Source organism: Electrophorus electricus, chromosome 20, assembly GCF_013358815.1.
Source record: "Electrophorus electricus isolate fEleEle1 chromosome 20, fEleEle1.pri, whole genome shotgun sequence".
Lineage (NCBI taxonomy): Eukaryota > Metazoa > Chordata > Actinopteri > Gymnotiformes > Gymnotidae > Electrophorus > Electrophorus electricus.
The window spans coordinates 11753258-11773521 of NC_049554.1; the positions used below are offsets into that span (position 1 = coordinate 11753258).

A 20264-nucleotide genomic window follows, 5' to 3' on the forward strand; every position below is an offset into this window, starting at 1 on the left:
GTAACCGAAGTAGCTGGCTAGCTACACACTATCGTCTTGTAAATTTGATAGCTGCCTAACCCTAGCTAAGAAATTACTGTTGTTCATTTCGGGAAGTTCAATGTCTGGATAATTTAATAATGAATCTTGGGTGGGTATGTTTTTGATGATGTTTTAATGCCTCACTGTTTTATTTGTCGGCTAGATGAATTAGATTAGTTGACTGACCCATCGCCAGCATGAATAGCTAACGTTAGATATTCTTAGCAAATGTTGCATTCTGCGTTTGTCCTCGAAAGATATATTGGATTGAATTGTCCATGGCTTAATATTATGTAATGTCAATGCTGTCGCCTTAAGTACCTAGATACTAGTGTACCCGATTATGCGAGCTAGTTAGCAAGCGCCAACTCTGCACAGGTGTTCCTTTTATCGGTTGCCAGGTTTGTCATGCTGCGGACCTCTTAGGGCAGGATAACTAAAATGTTAGCTAGATGGGTAGCTTAATTAGCTAGATAATATATGGCCGCATCTTACAAGATTTCGTGCTAGCTGTGTTTGGATAATTGTATTATTAGTCAGTAAGATATGTTACGTTGCCTCACATCTGCCTAATTTGGTCGGTTGTCACAAAGTCTTAAATTGTGATTGTAAGAGAACTGATTACATATAGCGATACTGTATCTAGAGTTCAGCTATGGGGCGACAGACAGGGGATATTTGTTTTCCCCTACTCTACAACATCTCGGTGGTTTTACGAAGGCCTTTATAATTCGTGGTTTGTGGAATAAGATGTTAGAACATAACTGCGCAGTTCGTGGCGTTCACAAAACCAACAATTTCCAGTCCAGACTATCTACCCATTGCCCAAGTTCCTTAATTAGCAATACGGAGATCAAGGGTATATGTCTTGTTAATGTTCATTTAGATGACGCAACCTAACTTCGAATTGCTCAGTGTTCGTAAAGTTATAAATACTCTTTAGTGAGAAAGCTAAACTAGTAAGATTTGTATAAAATGTGTAGCGTTGTAGATCGTCATAAAGATTACTTACTTCTCTTCTATAGTGATGGTCTGATGTTTGAACTTGAGAATGGGAAGCCCAAGCTTGTGTTAGCCAGCTATGGTAAGTTAATTATGACTTTCAGGCATGTCTGTCTAAGCTTATATATTTTTAAATAAAGTAACTTAATGTACATTTTTCTCATCCTATGAAAGGTCAGTCAAAGGCATCCAGTAAGATAGGATTTTGTCAGGTAAGTATTGCCATGTTTGAATAAAAACTGGGATATCTGGCATTCCTTCTAAAGAGTTCTATTGGGAAAGGGAAATGGCACTTTGAATTTGATTACTATACAATCCTGCTATAAGAAGCCAAACATGGTAGTTTTTCACATGGTATTACTGCTAATCCTATTTCAGACGTTTAATCTTGGTCCAGACATTTTAAGGCAAATTCAAACAATTCCTGTGTTTGATGTGCCTGTAAGTTCCCTTATAGGAGCAGAACACAGCAGAAAGCCACAGTCATCTCAAAACAGTATCCTAAAGAATCCGAAAGGCCCCAGCGAGAGAGGAAGTGCACAGGACCCGCAGGTGGGAGTCATGCTGAGCAGGGGATGGCGCATGGTCGCAGAAAGACCAAAGATAGGAGCAACACGGATCGCGGTCACATCATGGGGGTGGTCAGAGTGCACTCAGAGAGCAAAACAAAGACCACTGATGAATCCTCAAAAGTGACAGAGAAGACTGTAAAGGAGAGCTTGGTGTGCTTAACGCAAGACCAGCTTCAGCAGATTCTCAACACCATCCAAGCCTCAGGGCAAAATGTCCAAGATGACTCCAACACCCACATTCAGAATGGTGAGCAGTGCGTCTGTCTTCTGTTTTGTTTATTTTAAAGGCAGCAAGTCCAGCTGTGCAGAAAATGACAGCATGTCTTGTTAACAGGAGGACCTGCAGTTGGTACAAAGGAAGAATGTATTGTAAGCAAAGCAATGACTAGTGGAAATGCTGAGCTTCTGTTGGACAGGGACGCTCTCAGGCAGCAGAGCTCACCAGGAAAGGGAGACTTGAAGTAAGACTTTTTTGCTTAAAAGAGCATCCTGTACAAAGTGATTTTCAGATTGGAATGATTGTTTACACTGTAGGATTAAAAAAAATTGACATGCATGTGCACTGGGCAGTATGCAGCTTTCTTTTAGCTTGTTTTAGCTTGTCTCTTAAGTAGTTAAATGCAGAATAAGATTTACCTGTAAATAGCCTCTGCAGGAAAGAAAGGTGTAGACTGTAAAGGCCCCGTTTTTACCATCCCCATTACACACCTACACATTGATTTGATCAAGAATCTCTCATCTGGACAGTTTGATGCATGTTTTGCATAATAGCCTTTACTGTTTTTGAATTTACATTTACTTTACATATGCAGCCCCATTTAGAGGGAGTAAGATTACTGAAAGATACTAAACTTAAATTAGCCTGCCAACAGTCCCTATTTTAATAAATGTTGATAAATAATGTAATTAATTGATATATAACCAAGATATACAATTAAAACCTAATATCTAAGTTTGATCAGTTTATCAGTTTAACCAACCGTGTGTATCTACCATTCTTTGCTATATTTATTTTTTCTTTCTTTGGCAACAGAAACCCATTAGATTCCAGCCCATCAGGACTATTCAGCACTTTTGGACAAAGGGAACGAGAGAGAGAAGCACTGGAGGCAAAAAGGGCACAATGGAAGAGAGAATTGGGTATTAAAGTGGGCCCAGGGTCTGATTATACAGTCAGTACTGGAGGCTTGTAATTGGAGCCTGACAAGTCATGCAGCATTAATCACTGTCACACAGAAAAACTGAGGGTTGAAGGGTATGAGGACTGGATTATATTGGGGGGGGTTTGTTTGTTTGTTTTTTAAAATTCTCTGACGGTTAAGTGGTGTGATGTACTTTAGTGCATGCTTTCTGACCATAAACAGATGAACAGATGGTACTTAAACAGCAGCAGAAAGCAAACACAGAGGTTCCGCCTCAAGGTGAGCCATGCTGTGGGTCTTGTGCTGGAACCAGCTCAAGTGACCAGCTGCTACAAGTAAGCCAATATTGCTATTATCCCTTTCTTTGTTTAAATGTTGTAGTTAAAGTGACACAAAATATAATAATGAAACTGGAGATCACAGACTGAATGGGCTGTTACTCAATTAAACCACACAATTTGTTATATTGTAATGTCATGGAGGTTGAAATATTTTAACACTCATCACTTTCATACTTCACGTAGTGCTGTATTGGGAAAACCAAATTCTTCCAACGATTCTGTTGCAGTGGAATAACAGTTGCATAATGTAATTTATATCTAAACATGCACTAGGTCCAAGAGGACATGATGAGAACAGCCACAGAGAACACAAGCAGCAAACCTCCACAGCCAAACTACAACCTGCGGGCTCTTCCAGCTGCTATCCGTTCAGCCTTTGTACTGGGGGTAAAACTTAATTCATATTCAAACCATGATGCACGAATTGGAGATGAAAGACAAACCTCAATTAAAAGTATGTCAGGCTATTATTATTTTTTACAAGTAGTTCTTGTATAATCTTCCTTTCTAAGAATGTAGTTAATGACTAATGCAAAGAAGACTGAAAGACTGTGGACCCACACCCCCTGCAGACACTGCATCAAGCCTCTGTGGATTTTGCCTAAACCTTTCTAGACTCATTTTTCCAAGTGTTGCTTGTCAGTGTAAACAGTATCTAGATTTGTTTAGGATCACTTTTTGTACCGTAACTGCTCAGGAGGCTACTCCGTTGGAGCATGCTTTCAGTGAAGAGAAGAAGGAGGAGCAGAGGCGCTGGCTGGAGAAGCTGGAGCAGCAGAGAGAGGAGGCCAGGCTTCGTAAGAAGCTAGAGAAACAGATCCAAAGCCAGGTGTACAACTCAACCTCAGTCACGTTTGGATAGTGCTATTCTTACTACTCATTTCTGCGAGAGACCCATTGCTTATGGAGAACTTCTCGGGATCATGCATTCTTAGGCCGAGGACCATGAGCGCTGGGCCATGCACTTTGACTCCTTCCAGAGGGGCGTCCATCTTCAGCCTCTCCCCGTTCCAGCCCCTGAGAGAGGAGAGCCAGATGTGAGCAGTTCCCTTTCCCATCACCGATCCCACTCGGGAGCACTGTCCACAGCCTGGGAGGCCATGAGTGCCTTTGGAGGGGACAGTATAGGAAGAGCCAGTGTGGACACCACTCAGGTTTTTCAGCCAAAGTCCAGGTTGGTAAAACAGCATCAACAGCCCAGGCTAGTGTTGGAGATAAAGATGCCAGAGATCTGTTTAACACATTTCATGTTTCTGTACAGCTATCTGCGCACCATGACTGCACTGCTAGATCCAGCACAAATTGAGGAGAGGGAGAGAAAGCGTCTCAAACAGCTAGAACATCAGGTGGGAGCTGGAATTTGTGATCCATGTATGAGATCTAAAGTTTAATTTTTCTTTTAATCACAAGCAGTTGATCCCCATTGGTCTACCATGTTCTTGCCAACATCCTGTTCATACCAATTTTTAGGTGACAATTTGTATTTCCATTGTAGTTTTATCCTTTATATCCTGAAAGCAAACAGAAGACTTTAGGCAAGTTTGTGCATTTCCACTTCATTTTCAAGAGCAAGAGTGAAGTTGAGAATACAGTCATGTTGGTTACTGCAAATGTAGAAAGTATGCAGTTGGTGTATGGATTAAGGTCTTTGTCAGCAGTGGACCCCAAGTGTTTTTAAAGCACCGTAGAATGTAACGCACTGCTCCACCCCACGAGTACTTAAAAACCTTCTGCCACTGATGACTGAACCCACATTTTCCCCCACACATGAATCTCGACAATCCTATGAGGTCTCCTTTTTCAATAACTTGACACAGACTTTCCCAGCAAGGCTGAGAAGTGTGATCTCTCTATAGTTTGTACACCCTTTCTTAAAAATGGGGAACACCACCTCAGTTTTCCAAGCCAGAGGCACTGTTTCCTAGGTCCACGAGATATTATAGAGGTATGTCAGCTAAAAACAGCACTCCAATATCCAGGGCCTTCAGCAATTTTGAGCAAATCTCAACTACCTACGTGATTTCAACCATGGAGATGGAATCTGACCCTCCAGTAGCCCCTGGTCCCATTTCCTGGACAGGAAACATGTTTCTCAGAAAATATTCTGTCAAGTTAAGAGTTTCAGCACCTTTGCTGAGTATTGCTCGCATTTCCTTCCTGAGTTCCTGCATCTTCCAGAGCTTCTTTGAGGCTGCCTAAAAGTCATTCTCCATGGCCTCTTTAAACACCTCCCCATGCCCTGGATCTGCTTCTGCAACTGTCAAAGACGAGCCACCTTTTTTTTAAAAAAAAAACCAAAAACCTATTGGTACTCTTTAGCTGAACCTGGAGTTCCCTGCGCCAGCCAAGCCCACATGTCTCCTATTCAAGTATCCCAAAGTGGTGGAGTCCAGACCAGGTTCTTGGATTGCCATCATAAGTCACCAATAAGCCTCTTCTACAATGGAGGTCCACTGCGATGCAATGTCCTCCACCTCTTGAGGAATGGGAGGTATTATCATTCCAGAGTTCTCTGCCTGCCTTTCCCAAAAGACCTTCAGTACATACTTAGTCCTGCCAGGTCTGTCTGCCAGTTTTCCCCACCATCTGATCTAGCTCGGCACATCTCTTCACCCAAGTGTCCAAAACATAATAGCCTCAGCTCAGATAACACAACTACAAGGTGAGTCATCTGACCTTTTAGCCCAAGGTACTCCGGTACCAAATACACTTATCGGGAACCTTGTGTTCGAACACAGTGGCCGTTATGGACAAACCATGGCTATCACAGAAGTCCAATAACATCCTACCACTTGGCTTTATATGGGGCAGACTGTTCCTCCAAATCACTCTGCTCCAGGTTTCCCAGTCATCATCCATGCGAATGTTGCTATCCCTCAGAAAAAAACAATGAAGTGCTTGGAACCCTATCCAGAATTCCACTCCGCTTCTCCAAGTAGGTCAAATACTCTACATTGCTTTTGGGTACATATGCACATACAACAGAGTCTCCCTTTCTGCATCACAGTCACATTGAGGCAATCCTCTCATCTACTGGCACAAACTCCAAATTTGTAGTCAGCAGCCTGGGGTATACGAGTACCCCTACACCTGCAGGGTGCCTCATCCTGTAGGTGTCCTGAGTAGGAGAGAGACACCCCTCTGAAGGAGTTTGGCTCCAGAGCCCACACTGTGTCTTAACCTTACTCCAACTCCAGCTCCTTCCTCCCCTAGTGAGGTTACATTCCACCAAGAGCCACTTTCTGCTGCCAAGGTCTGTAACACCTTGGGCCCCTTTGCCCAGTAAAATTTGCCCAGTTTAATCATGTGGCCTAATTTGTGATTCCTGGCTTTGCCTCCTGCCAGCGGGCTATTGATGCTCAGGTGGAGGAGAGGAGGCGACAGAAGGAGAAAGAGGAGGCATCACGACAAGCCCTGGAACAGGAGGAGGAGAGGAGGGTGGCTAGAGAGAGGGACCTACTCCAGCAGGAGTACCTGAAGGACACACAATGGCAGAGACAAAAGGAGGTAACAAGCAATGAATTTCATAACCTTGCAATAAGTGTGAAATAGCTTTATGGGTCCTGCGGAAAAGATGAAGGATATTTTATCATGACACAATTCAAGTGAAAAAAGTGAGTTGATGCATTGCATTATGGAAACAAAAAAAAAAGTCCTTCCACCTTTGTCTGCACAGAAGCATTGTCAATGGGAAGAGTTTCTTGCATTGGAGACTTTTCCAGTAGAATATTACACACCTTATTTTTAAATTGTATGTAATGAAAAGGACCGATGTTTTGGTTTTCATTCTGCTGGCCTGGCTCTCACCATGTTTTATAGAAAGAAGGGAAATGGGCATCTGTGCATTGCATTTTAGGAGTTACATACACGCAAAACAGAGGAGCTGTACCTGAGTGTTCAGAAGGCCCAGGAGGAAGCACAGAAAGACAAACATCTACAGCGTATTAGGGAGCTGGCTAGAAAAGGACATGATGTTTCCAATCTACTTCGAAGCTTGGAATGTGAATCTTCCTCACAAGGTACAAAAAAAAGCCCCCACACATTTTCTTTACTGTTAAACATGCAGATTTCTTAAAGAATTAAGGGAGATTTGTCCAATGATTGCAGTTTGTAGTGTTCATGGTTTAGTGAGTTTGGCCATGTCTGAAACTACAGCAGAAAGAGTACAGACGCCCACAACGGCAAGAAAAGACACAGCCGTTCAGACAGGTAACTCACAGGAGAGTTTGGTGTTACTTACTTATTTATTGAATATTATGATATTACATTTTAAATTACTGATATATGCAGAAATCAATGCAACAGGCCCACCTGAGACTGAAGTCATCAACTATAACAATGGCAACATGGAAACTAAAGCCATTGCAGCTCAATACCAACTTTCCCCCAACATCAACGGATCCAGATGTGAGGGCAGACTCACTGGAAAGAACATTGGAAAGGAGAACATGCACTTGGCACCTGAAGCAGACCCTTATACGGCCTATGCTAGGACAGACAGACCCCGTGGGCAGCAGGTGGGGAGGAAACCAGAGTGGAACACCCAAAGGCCAAGTAAGGCATTCGTGCCAGCGTCCGAGCGATACCCTGCTGCCCTGCAGCGCCACAGGCAGGAGAGCCGTTTGCGCAGGCAGATGGAGCTCATGACGTTAGTGGAGAAGAATGCGTTTCCCCAAACAGCCCAGCACGATACTTCCCCCCCAGCTTCTGGGCACCCATCTCACCTTCAAAGGCATGCAAGCTTACATCATCAAAAAGTAAGGTGGACAGGCTCATCATTGGGAAAACGTGGCACGGTGGTAACAATGCGCAATTTGATGCAGGTTTTCTGTTCTAGGTTGAGGATGTACAAAAAATACCACCCACCACTGTCACTCAAAGGTAAGCACATTAACACAGCTGTTGCATATTTCCAGAATCTTCTCATGGGTCTTGCTGTAAAACATCACTAGAAGTGGGCCTTGCTGATGAGATCGTCAACACTAGAACTTTGAAATTTAGTCATTATACTAAAATTGTACTTTGATCATTAACTTTCATACTGCTATAAGCTTGTCTACATCCCAACTCTAATTTTCTAACTGAATGGTGCAAAAATGAAGCATTTTATTTATTTATTTATTTATTTATCAGACCTACTTCCATTGCTCCATGGCCTAGTTCTCACATACCCACTGTAGGTGCTTTTGGTGGTAGACAGGGATGAGCACAATGATCACAAAGCACTCTGGCCCCTTATGCAGCAAGCTGCAATGCACTGTTCTGTCACTTTTCCATCAAATCTAGTATTAAATGTTTCAGTAATTTGTGCTATAGTAGTCCTTCTGTTTTAACTGGACCAGACAGGCTAGTCTTGGCTCCCCATGCACATCTGAGTCTTGAGCATCCATGACCCTGTCGCAGATTCACCAGTTGTTCGTCCTTCCTTCCACCACTTGTGGTAGGTACTAACCACTGCATACTAGGAACGCCCCAGGAGACCTGCCGTTTTGGAGATACTCTGACCCAGCTGTCTAGCCATCGTAACTAGGCGCTTGTCAAAGCTAATCTCCTTACGCTTACCCATTTTCTGCTTGCAACACATTGACTTGAACTGACTTCACTTGCTGCATAATACATCCCACACTTTGATGAGTGCCATTGAATGATATGTGCCACTACATTAGTTAGGATTCAGAGAACTTTGAAACTAGTGAGACTACAAAGTGAACATGAACCTGAACCTGTCGGCACCCAGCTCAGTTCTGCGGTTGCTTCCTGTGTCTTGGCTATTCCAAAATGTACTGGTACACTGCACAATGGCCTTGCGCTCAGTCCTTGTAGGAGCAGTTACTGACAGATTACAGGAGACTCTTGAAGAGCTGACACAGGTCTCCATCACACTCCACAAAGCTTTCCCGTTACGAGTATGACACAGTCAGGTCATAGAAACCAACATGTTCCCAAAGTGGGCTGAACCCATAGCCAAGTTTATCAAAAGAAATCCATTCATGTGCTACATGCCTAGGACTCAGAATGTGTGTTAGAGTTTAACAGTCCCTATTGTGACCTTCAAATGCCAGTGCCTCCACAGCAGTAGCCCCATGATGGCTCAGGTAAAGCATCCCAGAGTAAAAACTGGTTCTCAGTAATAGAAAACCACTGCCAAAACATCAGCACATGGAAGAATACAGCTTCCTTTTGAGTTCATTTAAATGTATTAGACATTTAAGGTGATTGACAAATTGCATATTACCTGTAGCGGTCTGTTTGCACACCCCCTTACCAGTTATTTATCCTTCTCCAGCAGAGGGCACTCTCCACCTGTCCCTGCCCTGAGGCATCGACCGCAGAATAAACCCTCTCCAACCCAAAAAGAAGAGGCTACAGAATCCAAATGGCCTCCATCTTCTGACTACATCCCCTATGTACGCACAGATGAGGTGTACCACCTGGATCCCCTTGCCCCAATCTCCAGACCCAGCACCCATGAGATCCCACAGAAGACACATGAAGGTATATGTAACAGAAAATGAATCTGAAAATATGCTTATATTCCCAAAGGTGTAACTGGATTATATATATACACACACACACACACACACACACTACCCAGCCAATCATTATTCATTTTAACATCTTTGATAACATATTGCTAAGCAGGATCATATCTATGATATTTAGATGCAAACAATAGCAGACACCACACTCCCCTTGCGCGGCGGGATACTCTCTTGAACCCTGAGCTGCTGAAGAGCACAGAGAGGCAGCAGGCTATTCTCAAGGGGCTGTCTGAACTCAGACAGGTAATTTGCAAAGTAACCTTGAACTGAGAAAGCTGACGTATCACTTCAGAGGCAGATAATATTTGCTGTCCTTTACCTAGTCTGATCATTGGAGTGGATTGTGGAGGTTTGTCTTTATTTCTAGGGCTTGCTGCTGAAACGGAGAGAACTAGAAACTGGCTTCAATCCTTTACTTCAGGGGCAAACCAAAAACCTCTCACCCCTTTTCCACCCACTGTGAGAGCCCATCTCCACAAAGAACGTTCTTCATTCAGCAGAGCCATCCAAGAATGGGAAAGTTTTTCTTTTTTACAACAGGCACTAAAATTTTAAAAGGAGCTCAATTTTTAATGAGCTGTCCCTGCACTTAAGATATGCACTTTTAATTACCTTCGTTGTTTTTAAACAATATTGTACATATTGTGAATTTGTATTGCTCCTGGCATTAATGTATTGAATGTAGACTAAAGTTGTAATTAGGATGGTAAAGGTATTATTTATTGGGGTAATCTTGACTAAGTTCACTTGAACTGAATTTATAATTGGACTGTGACGTGTGTTATTTACATCACTTGCAACTGGTATCTTGATTTAATATTAAAGTATTTTTGAAAAATATTTATGCACGTTTGGAACATTAAAAACAGCATCTTTTACTTGCTTAGTTAAAGCTGTCAGTATGTTTTCCTAGTACTCCATAATAGTTTTAACTTGAGCATGAATGGCTAAAATGTCACCACTGGTGCTAGAGTTTATTAAAAGAGCATTCTGGAACTTGATAATGAAATGCATTAAACATCCCTGCCAATTGTAGCTGTTCCAGATTGGAATTCAAGACCAACACAAACTATGCAGTATCAATGTTAAATATTTCAACAAGTAAAGAAAATTATTCCTAGTCAGAGACAGACAGAAGTTATGGTGGTTTCATTGCACTTGTTTTACAACTTTATCCTAAAAAAATATATATATAATAAAATCAGGGGCTTATCTTTTGCCTGTAGTGTTTTCCAAAATGAAAAGGTAAACCAGACAATTTTACTAACAAAATTTTCAAATACAAAGAGTGGTCTATACAAAATGTTAAATGATACAGGGTTGTGTATAACAGTACTGACTGGAGTATTCCCCCCCCCCCCCCCCCCCTCCTCTGAAAAGAAAAAAAAAAAGGGGCAAACATCAAGACTTCTATTTACAAGTGACACTGGCTCACCAGCCACCGTAGCCTCCCCTACGATGAGGATATCCGTTTCCTTGGAAAGAGGGATTCCCTTGCCAGGTGTAGCTCTGGATAAACTGAGTCCTGTGAACCTGTCTTATTCCCATACCCTGCTGAATGCCCCAAACATTTGACGTCCCTTGCGCCAAGCCGTTCCAGGCCACCTGCATGCTACTGTTGGGGAAGAGCCCCCTTAGCCCTGACTGTGTAACCATACCTAAGCTGCTCGTCATGGATCTGTTCAAAATCTGTGACCTCACTCCAATAGCACCATTCTGAGAGAGATGTCCATGACTGTTTAGACCCATGGGGCGTTGAGGTGTGGGCCACAAACTGCTGCCCGGCAGCACCATCCGGTCCACCCCAGCTAAAGCATTATTCATTCCATAAGCCACAGTTCCAGGCACTGGAAGTAGGCCAGCTCGGCTGTTGTGCTTGCCATTAGCTGTGGAAACAGTGCTGTCTTTAGATTGGTCATTTGTTGAGCTGGTAGTAAGCACTGGGTTGTTCGTGGTGGCCATTTCCAATGCAGGCTTATCCTGACCACAGTCACCCTCAGTCCTGCAGACTGCTGGACTTGCTGGTGTTTCAGTAGAGATGTCAGTTTTGGTTGTGCGATTCCAAGTAGGCTGCGTGTCTGTAGCAGCAGCAAAACTCACTCCAGCGGAAAGTACATGGGTTGCCGGCTCAACCATGCCATGAACAGACAGCTGCAAGACATCATTTGTTTTGGGACAAATTTCAACTTGAGGCCCATCCAGAGACACGGTAGCGCATTCTGCAGTAGATCCCATTTCTACTTGACCAGGCCCAGCCCCAGCCCCATGTGCTTGGGCTTCAGTTGCAGATTCCAAAATAAAATGATGCTCTTTCTGCATTTGGTCTAAATGCAGATGGGCATGAGGAAGAAATGAGGAAGCAGACAGACTGGAAAGACTTCCATCGTTTGAAGAGCTCTGAGGTTGTGTTGGAGCCATGTCACCCTGATTGAGAAGACTTTGATGGGGATTGATTGGGAGAGCTCTAGGTGACAGTTGGCCTGGAGTAGAGTTTGCTTGCATTCTAGCCACCCGGAACTGAGAAATCGCTGCTTTCAAAGCCTCAAAATCTAATGCCTTTTGTGCCTCATTGGTGGAGACTTTGTCTTCCACTGTATGGTGGGATACACATGGGTGTGGATCAGCTCCAAGACTAGGGTCTGTACAAGCAGTGGTTCTGTCTTGGAGGGTAGACTCCCTTCTGGCTGAATGCTCAATGTCAGAGTCCATGTCTTCCTCCCTCACTAAATGAAGAACACAGCAGTATTTGAGTAAAGTTGATTAAGCATCTTGCAGGTATCTAGAAATGTGAACATGTCCTACATAAAAATGAACAGGTCATCAAAGGTATTACACCCTGTGCAACAAGAGATACCAACTAGTAAATCTTTAGTTTTGAATATACCCAAACGTAAGTGAGAACAGGATAATGAACGAAACCATTTTTTGTGTGGTCTAAAGATGGCTTACATGTTGGTGATGCAGGACAGGAAGGCAAGTCTGAAGAATGGTGTTTGTCACTAGCTTCTCCAATCAGACTGGCCATATTATACAGTACATCATCGATGTTTGCAATAACTACACCACTGCTTGAATAATGTGGAAACATCTCAAAACGACGTTCTGTTGAACAAGGTTTAAAAGCATAGGAATTAAAAACATGAGAATGTAAAAACAATCCGATTTCGTTCACTCCTCACGATATTCATGCTAATACAAACCACCTCCTAATGCAGATATCTTAATCTTATACCAACACCATTAAAGCTTCAGCTTCTTAAATGAAGAACTGACAAACCACCACAGCCACCTGAACATCAGTTCAGAGTTCACTAAATGAAATGCATGTACAAGTTGTGTTCTTTTCAATAAAAGGCATGATCATTGCAAAGTCAAGGATGGCACTAGTACAACATAGCCTACAAGCTACAATGCTGTGGCTTTAGGCTTCTTTTCACCTAGAAATAAGGACCAGAACATTGAGAAGAACAGAAGCGCACCTGTGAGAAATATAACATGGCGCTGTCTGATGTTTTGAGCTTGGAGCTTCACCAGACAGTCCAGGTCCGGTGCTTGGTGTGACTGTGCATCACATTCATGGTATGAGAGAAACTCAACAATTTGTTTCTTGTGGTACATTGTGAGAAGGTTCAGGACACTCAGGGCTTCACTACTGGACCTAAGATATTTAAAGTACACATTAATATAAGAAAACTGAGCACATACTTTATATAGTCTGGGTGTTTAATAAAAATCCATTAACATAGCAGTCGTGCATTACGTCTCATCTCATTAGTGCCGGAAAGTGTGGGCCATATAAAAACAATTTTAACGTTGTATGATCAACTTTGTAATGAAGCCAACAATGTTGTATGACCAAATAGACAATAATGTAGGCTCTCTGGTATGTCCAGCAGTATGATCATACAGTATCCTTTTAATCAAAAGGGGAAGAATACCTCTGAGCAAACCTCATTTCATTTGTGAAGGCAAGTGTAAGATTTTGAGTCAGACAAACCTGCTTTGCTCTTTGACCTTTTTGTGAGTTTTACAGTGCACCCGCCATCTCCACGGACTCTCTGGTGTATTAAGCTCCTCAAGATATTGGAGAAGAGCTTGAAGTTTGTCTATAAAAGATAAGCAGGGGGTTCGTTTTAAAGAATTTACCAACAAACATTCCAAATATATAATTTATTACAACAGTTATCCAAAGTGGGCAAAAGATGCTGCAGACTAAGTTAATCACTTTCTTAGCTCAGTACTGATGGTAGAAAACGACACCTTGAGGCATAGCCTTAGTAAGGCTACATGATCAAATCACAACCTGAGCTGACAAGCGTCAAAAAACTGAATGACTTCTCATGCGTGGGGGGGGGGGGGGGGGGGGGGGGGGGGGGGGGTGGATGAGTTATTCATTCATGTCCTGGCTTGAATAATTAATGGACACCTAGCAGTTTTCCTATGTCTGATGAGCAGTCGAAGTTTAAGAAGACCTCACCCTGGGTGATGAAGTCAGGGTTAAGGACAAATTCATCAGAGACAATGAAACCCCCAGAAACAAATAATTCATTGTAGGTGTGGTTCTTGATGTCATCAAGGCTGTCTACTCCAGCAAAGCTTACTGATGGAAGCTTTTTTAGAGACACTAATGCAGGTATCTAGGGGGGAAAAAGGAAAACTTAGTGCAAGACAGTCATCTTGTAACCGTGCGCTTTTAATTTATAACTAGTCATTTATGTCAGTTTCACTTCATTTGCATATTTATATTTTACAATACTAAAATCACAGGAAATGAGGTCTGACACCTTATGAACATGGGCAGCGATGTCTACATTTTGGATGATTATAAGCAGCTTGTCTTGACTGTCCTTGTTCTCAAGAAAGGTCTGAGGATCACACTCCGAATTCCCAAGCTTCTTTAGGTATTCCTAGAACCATTGCAAAGAGGGAAAAGGGAAAAAAAGCTCCTTGGTATGTCTCTTAATACAGTACAAAGACTTACAAGAGGCATTTAACCATGTGCTGGCAACAGAGCAGTACCTTTATTTCCCAGCACGTGTCACTCTCCTCCTCCACTGAGTGGATGTAGAAGTGGACGGTGTTCTTTTGCACCCCTTCAATGATCTTGACCAGATTGCTGAACACCTCGGGCTGCAGCTGACTGAGAAGACTGTTGATGGCGTTGGAGGCCGGCTCCTCGGGCGTGCCGGCGCTCGCCGGCCTGGCGCTGGACACGCTTTCGCCCACATCCAGGCCCAACCTAGACTGGATTTCTTCAGCAGGACCAGCAGTCGAGCTGTCTAAAGGCTCACCTGGACTGGATCTACATGGAGCCCCGCTTTCCTGCCTCTCAGGGACCAGCACACTCTGCTCTGCCTGACTTTGTCTGCCCGTCTTTTGCATGTCGAGCAAAGGCGGAGGCGGGACCTCATTACAGACGTCCGGGCGAGGTTGCCCCGCCTGCTCTGGCCTACCGTAGGTTGGATTAGGAGGAGGAAGCAGGCCGTGAGTGCCAGCAGGCAAGCCGCCGGTCAGCGGATTCGAAGCAAAAGCAGCGACTGGGGAGCAAAGCGGCGTGCTAACGAGTGGAGACACGGAAAGAGGCACGTCGGAAGGAAGAGCTTCTAGAGCAGAGGGGGAAACAGAAGAGTGCGTGGGAGAGGGCAAAGCTGAGAACGCACATGCCGTTCCTCCATTCCTGCTCTGCTGGGGGTCTAGGAAAACTCTTATACTATCTCTGAATGAGTTAATGTAACTGTGCACAGGTAGGGGCATGTTGAAGTGTGAGACATACTCAGAGAACTGTGCCATAGTCTGTGGTGGGTTTCTGTTGCCATGACTGCTCGAGAAGGGAATGTAGTACACGCGCTCCTCTCTCAAGAGGTCCTCTACCTCAGAGGAAAATTCAGAGATTTGTTTGTCAACTATGCAGTCAACACCACTGAGTGGAGTCCCCTTCTGTTCCTGAGAATGGGAAAATTTCAGTTCATCTGTGAGGTTGGTGTCCCGGTCATCCATGGGCTCCAGCTCATGTTCAGCCCGGACATCGTTGCAGTCAGGCAGATCGGAACACACAAGATCCTTTTTCTCCAGACTGGAGCGTGTCGAGACCACTGGGCTTTGAAGGAAACGAGGGTCCTCCAGACTCTCATCTTTTCGATGGCTGTATCTCTCAGTTTTCAGGCCTGTGCATGAGGCAAGCCCTGTTTACAGCACTGACTGAATTTAATCCAGTTTATACAGATGTGACTCACTCTTAAGGACTAAAGGTTCTTGGTCAGAAAGTCAATTTATTTCATAATTGATACTTTTTTGTTTTGCTCAAAAACATACAATTCCTTGAGCAAGAAACCACCTGGTAATTTCATCTCCTCCTCTCCCCAAAAACAGTTCCTTTTACTAAGCATGTACTCTAATCTAACTGCTCAAATCATACTAATCATTCTTAGATATTTTGCAACCAATGTGTCTTTTATACCTGTTATGGGTATTAGCACCCACGGTATCGATTTCTCTCCAAGCAAGTTCACCCCACGCTGCTGTCCATTGGTGTCTGAACATGGACTGAATGCCTCCAGGCTGCTCAGGCTGCCAGCAGTCTCATCCTGAAATGAGAAGCTTCAGTTAATTCACACTCAACCCCCCACAGCTGCAATTCATTAATATTTTAAATTCAGACAATGAAGAGAGAAAGTAGAGATTTTAAGATCTGAAATTTTTACTGCATAATTGACCTTATGGAACGGAACAATTTCCCAATAATTATAACAAAAACACCCTGGCCGTGGAATATGCATCTACCAGTGCAAGAACATTTTGCATTAAATATTTAACAATACTCTTTAGAAGTTTATCAAACTTCAGTTAAAAGTTAAAAAAAAGACTAAGAATACAATGTTTTGACACTTAGTTTAGCATTTACATAGTAAATTAATCTAATCTGGAAAAAAGATAATGGTTGAATGCAACACTGGAGTTCATGTCTCCAGTGGGCTTGTATCTGAAAGTGCATTCACAAGTATTTTACTAAGACAGAGGAAAAGAACAAGACATTTATGAAAGTGGGTATAAAAACCCATGTTACATGTGAAACAACTGTGTGAAACAGCATAGCAATCATTGTGCTGCCTGTGACCTAATTTAATTCTCATATTCTTGAAAACGTCTTTAAATCAGCACAACATTTAACTTTGCCAAAAGGGTATAGACAAATACCATGCTGTTTCACATAATTTATCTAAAGTTAATTTCCCCCACCAAGAGAATTCTCCTTGCTGGACTAGAAAAAAAAAACCCACCTTTCCAGCCTGCACCTGCGCCCTGTTACCCACGTCTCTTCCCGTCTTCCTCTGTAAAAATTAAACACTGCACCAATGGCTTTCCTCAAGCTTCCATGTGAAAGCCATCTCTGTCAGACTTCGCATTGTAAAGGAAATTAAGGTGTTGCTGATGTAACATTTAAAAAGGGTTTTACCTGACTTGAGTGCATTACGTGTCTGTGTACAGTAGACACAGCGGAATCAAAGCCTTTCCAGAGCACAGGGCCCCATCTTGTCCGTTTCGTACAGTGCAATATACTATCACTGGCCCCATTCAAATATGCACAGTAAACTTTAGCCTACCACAATCTTCCAAAATCTCTTTTTCTGCAAAGTTCTTGCAATTGCACCCAACAATTTATAAACTTGTGTACATGTTAAAAAGGCAACAATGTCTTCTGAAAGCCCCCCTCCCCCTAGAACACCAACACGCATGACTGTACTGCGAGTTTCCTGTCTTCAAAAAAAAAAAAAAAATCTAGTTTTTTTTTTTTTTAAGACTTAAATAACTGTCCCCATAGGAACACATTTAAACCCAGTGACCAGCTTTAAAGGAACAGCAAGTTGAAGTACAATTATCAATGATGTGAAAACTTGAATAACAATCTTATTGAATAACAATCTTATCCTTTAAAACTGTAAAGAACCTGAACTTCATAACCTTTCCAATATCATGAGTTGCTATGTCTATGCGCAATTAATACTACACAATACATTTAGAACACAATACCTCAAGATCATTCTTCCCTTGTGCTTCTTGATCGTCATCTACAAATTGATTCCGAAGGTCGATGTCGCAGTTAGTGGGGAGGCCGAGTCTGGTCATGCTATCATAGAGAGCAGCTGTGTCCTCTCCACTCTCCCCCAGCTCTTGCCGCTCAGCGCCGACCACAGACGAGCCAGGTAGTGTTTTATCCAGGTTCTCCAGCATTTTCATGACCATGGCACCCTGTGTTCGGTCCTTCCTCAGGTCTGTGTCCTGGGTAGTTTTGCTGAGCCTGTCCAGCAGCTGCACCACCTTCAGTGCACCCTGAGCCTTGTCCTTCCTCAGGTCCGTGTCTTGAAGGCCAGCACAGCACAGCATGTCAACCGGAAACGGACATGACTGGAGCTCCTTAACTTAAAGCAGGAAAAGATAGAAAAGAAACCCCACACCCCACCACATTTGTCCTTAACTGCAGCTATATGACTTTTCCTCTTTATACATAACATCTGACAATTACGCAACTACTCCAATGATAAAAAAATCAACTGATCACAATCACAAATTAGCAACCACTTTTAGCAGGATTTCTCCTGCATGGACTGCATACCTTCTCCTCCAATTTCTCCACTGTCAAGTGAAGCCATCTTCTGAAATTTGGGACTGATCTCATGTTCTTCTTCCTCCAACTTCCTTTTTACACCGTGAGCGTCCAAGGCACCTTCTTCTAACCCTTTCTTCTCTTGCTTGGCTACCTTTAGATTTTTATTCATTTGAATAAGCTTTAGAAGTTCCTTCAGTCTCTCTGGGTCAGCTGGAGCCTCGTTTCCATCTTGAATCTCCATGCAGGCCTCAGGAGGACACCAGAGGAGATCCACCATGTTCTTGGCTTTCTCCACAGGCATGGTGAACATGCCGGGAGCATAGAAGTAGGAGCGCACGTAGCTTTCCCAGTTGTACTTTTGCCGTGGTGCAGGGAAGAGCTTCTCCCGCTCATCCAGCTTGTGATCGTAGTCTAGCCGGGCACGCTGAACGAGCTTGCCCTCGCGCAGGGAGCTGAGGTAGTCGTAAGCCTGCTGCTCCACGCCGGCGCTGAGGATGGCCGGAGGGTTAGCGCGCACTTTGTTGAGGGCGTAGTGGAATGCAGGAATGAAGCACCCCAGACGTGGCATGGCAGGGTCCTGAGGCAAGGGCATCAAGGGCTGGCAGGTAGAATGGGGTCTGCATGCTTCACAGCCAGAAAGATCAGTGGATCAAATACATTTTCTAATCACTTGACCGTTGTCCATAAAAACAATGGCAATGGCCAATTGTGGCTTAATATATGCTTCATCGTTACTCACAGAATTTTGACACATCCCGTGCACCACGGTAGATAAAAAGTGCTTGTAGACACGATTTTTTCCAACCAGCACGGCGTTCTTGAAATTTAGAAACAAGATTTTTTTTTTTTTTTTAAGAAATCAAACTGTCAAATTACAAATAGATACTGGATATTTTATTATTTTAAGGCCACATACCACTTGTGTTGGACATTTGTTCTGAAGACAGCAGGAAAAGAAAACCATTGTCGCTCAACGAATTCACCAACACCTGCACATTATGGATAAGTGATAATCTTAGTTAGGTCCCAGGTTAATTATTATTAAATAAACTATTGATCAGACTTATATTTAATTAAAACCTTAAAGAAACTTAACCAAGATCATTGATCATTTTGAATATAAATCGTTTGAACTTCTAGCCTAAAATGAACACAGGCAGAGCACCTAGGTTAAGTGGTACTTCACACCTAAGACAGTGTCTTAAAATACCAGCTCGTCTTCATACTCTAGTCATGACTGCCTGATTCACATACAGCATCAGTTCTCAGCTTCTTTTATATCCAGCAGTTTACCAGCACGCACAGGCCATTACCGAACTCAAACAGAACTAAAATTCTTTTCGGTATTATGTTCTGCATATTCCCAAACACCACAACCAAATTTGATCAACAATCTGTGGGGTTTTTTGTTGTTGTTTCCATCACATTCCAATAAACAATACACACCAGAAAAGAGTGAAATGCAGGCTCACTTGTTCATCCACAAATGCGGCTGCTTTTATTAGCAACAAGAACTCAAGCACTCGTACTCCAGTGCTGATTTTTACTGACCAACAGGAATGGTTTTAGAAAAGGCCTCATTCACATTTAAATTTTATACGGCAATTCAATAAATATCAGCACTGGAGTACGAGCTTCAATACAAAGACTTACCAATCCCTCATCTTCAAGTTTCTGGAACAGTTCAGCCAAGCTCTCCCCGGATTTGTTTTTCTCCTCCACCACTTCAAACAGACTGCAGTGCAGGCCCTTCTTGAACACTGCAAAACAAAAAAGTCATGTACCGGCCTAGAACCTCAGCAAATGTTTCGTCTACCTCCGAATCCAAATGAGCAACAGCAATCAATCCACAACACATTCTGTGAGACATCTCAAATCGGGGGGGGGGGGGGGGGGGGGGGGGGTGTATTCTGTCGGTAACTAGCCCAGCAGCAATGAGCAAACAGCTAATGTCTCCCGCATTAGTGCCACAATCGGGATGAGACATTACAGCCTGCAGCGTTACCTACGAATGCTTCTGCAGGCCTTCCACCAACGCA

The 20264-nt window shown here is 43.1% G+C and overlaps 2 protein-coding genes across 7 annotated transcripts in view; one reads left to right on the forward strand and one right to left on the reverse strand.

Annotated features, from left to right (window-relative positions):
* ccdc66 (coiled-coil domain containing 66) lies at nt 1-10981 on the forward strand. 6 transcript variants are annotated; one of them, XM_027001810.2, is made up of 19 exons: nt 1-130; nt 1047-1105; nt 1198-1235; nt 1470-1842; nt 1930-2056; nt 2629-2735; nt 2960-3072; nt 3352-3465; nt 3776-3907; nt 4014-4252; nt 4340-4424; nt 6424-6585; nt 6935-7097; nt 7207-7287; nt 7369-7835; nt 7916-7959; nt 9365-9573; nt 9742-9863; nt 9988-10981. In XM_027001810.2, the coding sequence occupies exons 1-19, from the start codon at nt 120-122 to the stop codon at nt 10081-10083; spliced, it is 2742 nt and encodes a 913-aa protein (XP_026857611.2). In that variant the 5' UTR covers nt 1-119; the 3' UTR covers nt 10084-10981. The 6 variants fall into 6 exon arrangements, 5 of the variants coding, with proteins under 5 accessions (XP_026857611.2, XP_026857612.2, XP_026857613.2 ...); XM_027001811.2 differs by having other exon boundaries at nt 9368-9573; XM_027001812.2 differs by having other exon boundaries at nt 7384-7835.
* Nucleotides 10981-20264, reverse strand: part of tasora (transcription activation suppressor a) — an 18271-nt gene continuing 8987 nt past the window's right edge. Inside the window, exons 11-24 of the mRNA XM_035520164.1 lie at nt 19879-19985; nt 19142-19214; nt 18965-19042; nt 18232-18849; nt 17649-18037; nt 16898-16948; nt 16078-16204; nt 14640-15784; nt 14405-14527; nt 14098-14257; nt 13618-13726; nt 13100-13278; nt 12570-12722; nt 10981-12343 (exon numbers count right to left, since the gene is read on the reverse strand). Coding sequence (XP_035376057.1) covers nt 11052-12343; nt 12570-12722; nt 13100-13278; nt 13618-13726; nt 14098-14257; nt 14405-14527; nt 14640-15784; nt 16078-16204; nt 16898-16948; nt 17649-18037; nt 18232-18849; nt 18965-19042; nt 19142-19214; nt 19879-19985 — 4604 coding nt within the window. The 3' untranslated portion in view covers nt 10981-11051. The remainder of the gene's footprint in view (nt 12344-12569; nt 12723-13099; nt 13279-13617; nt 13727-14097; nt 14258-14404; nt 14528-14639; nt 15785-16077; nt 16205-16897; nt 16949-17648; nt 18038-18231; nt 18850-18964; nt 19043-19141; nt 19215-19878; nt 19986-20264) is intronic.

Coding starts and splice junctions, on each gene's coding strand:
- ccdc66 (XM_027001810.2), top strand. Junction 7,288..7,368: donor AGACACAGCCGTTCAGACAG/GTAACTCACAGG, acceptor TGATATATGCAG/AAATCAATGCAACAGGCCCA. Junction 7,836..7,915: donor CAAGCTTACATCATCAAAAA/GTAAGGTGGACA, acceptor TTTCTGTTCTAG/GTTGAGGATGTACAAAAAAT.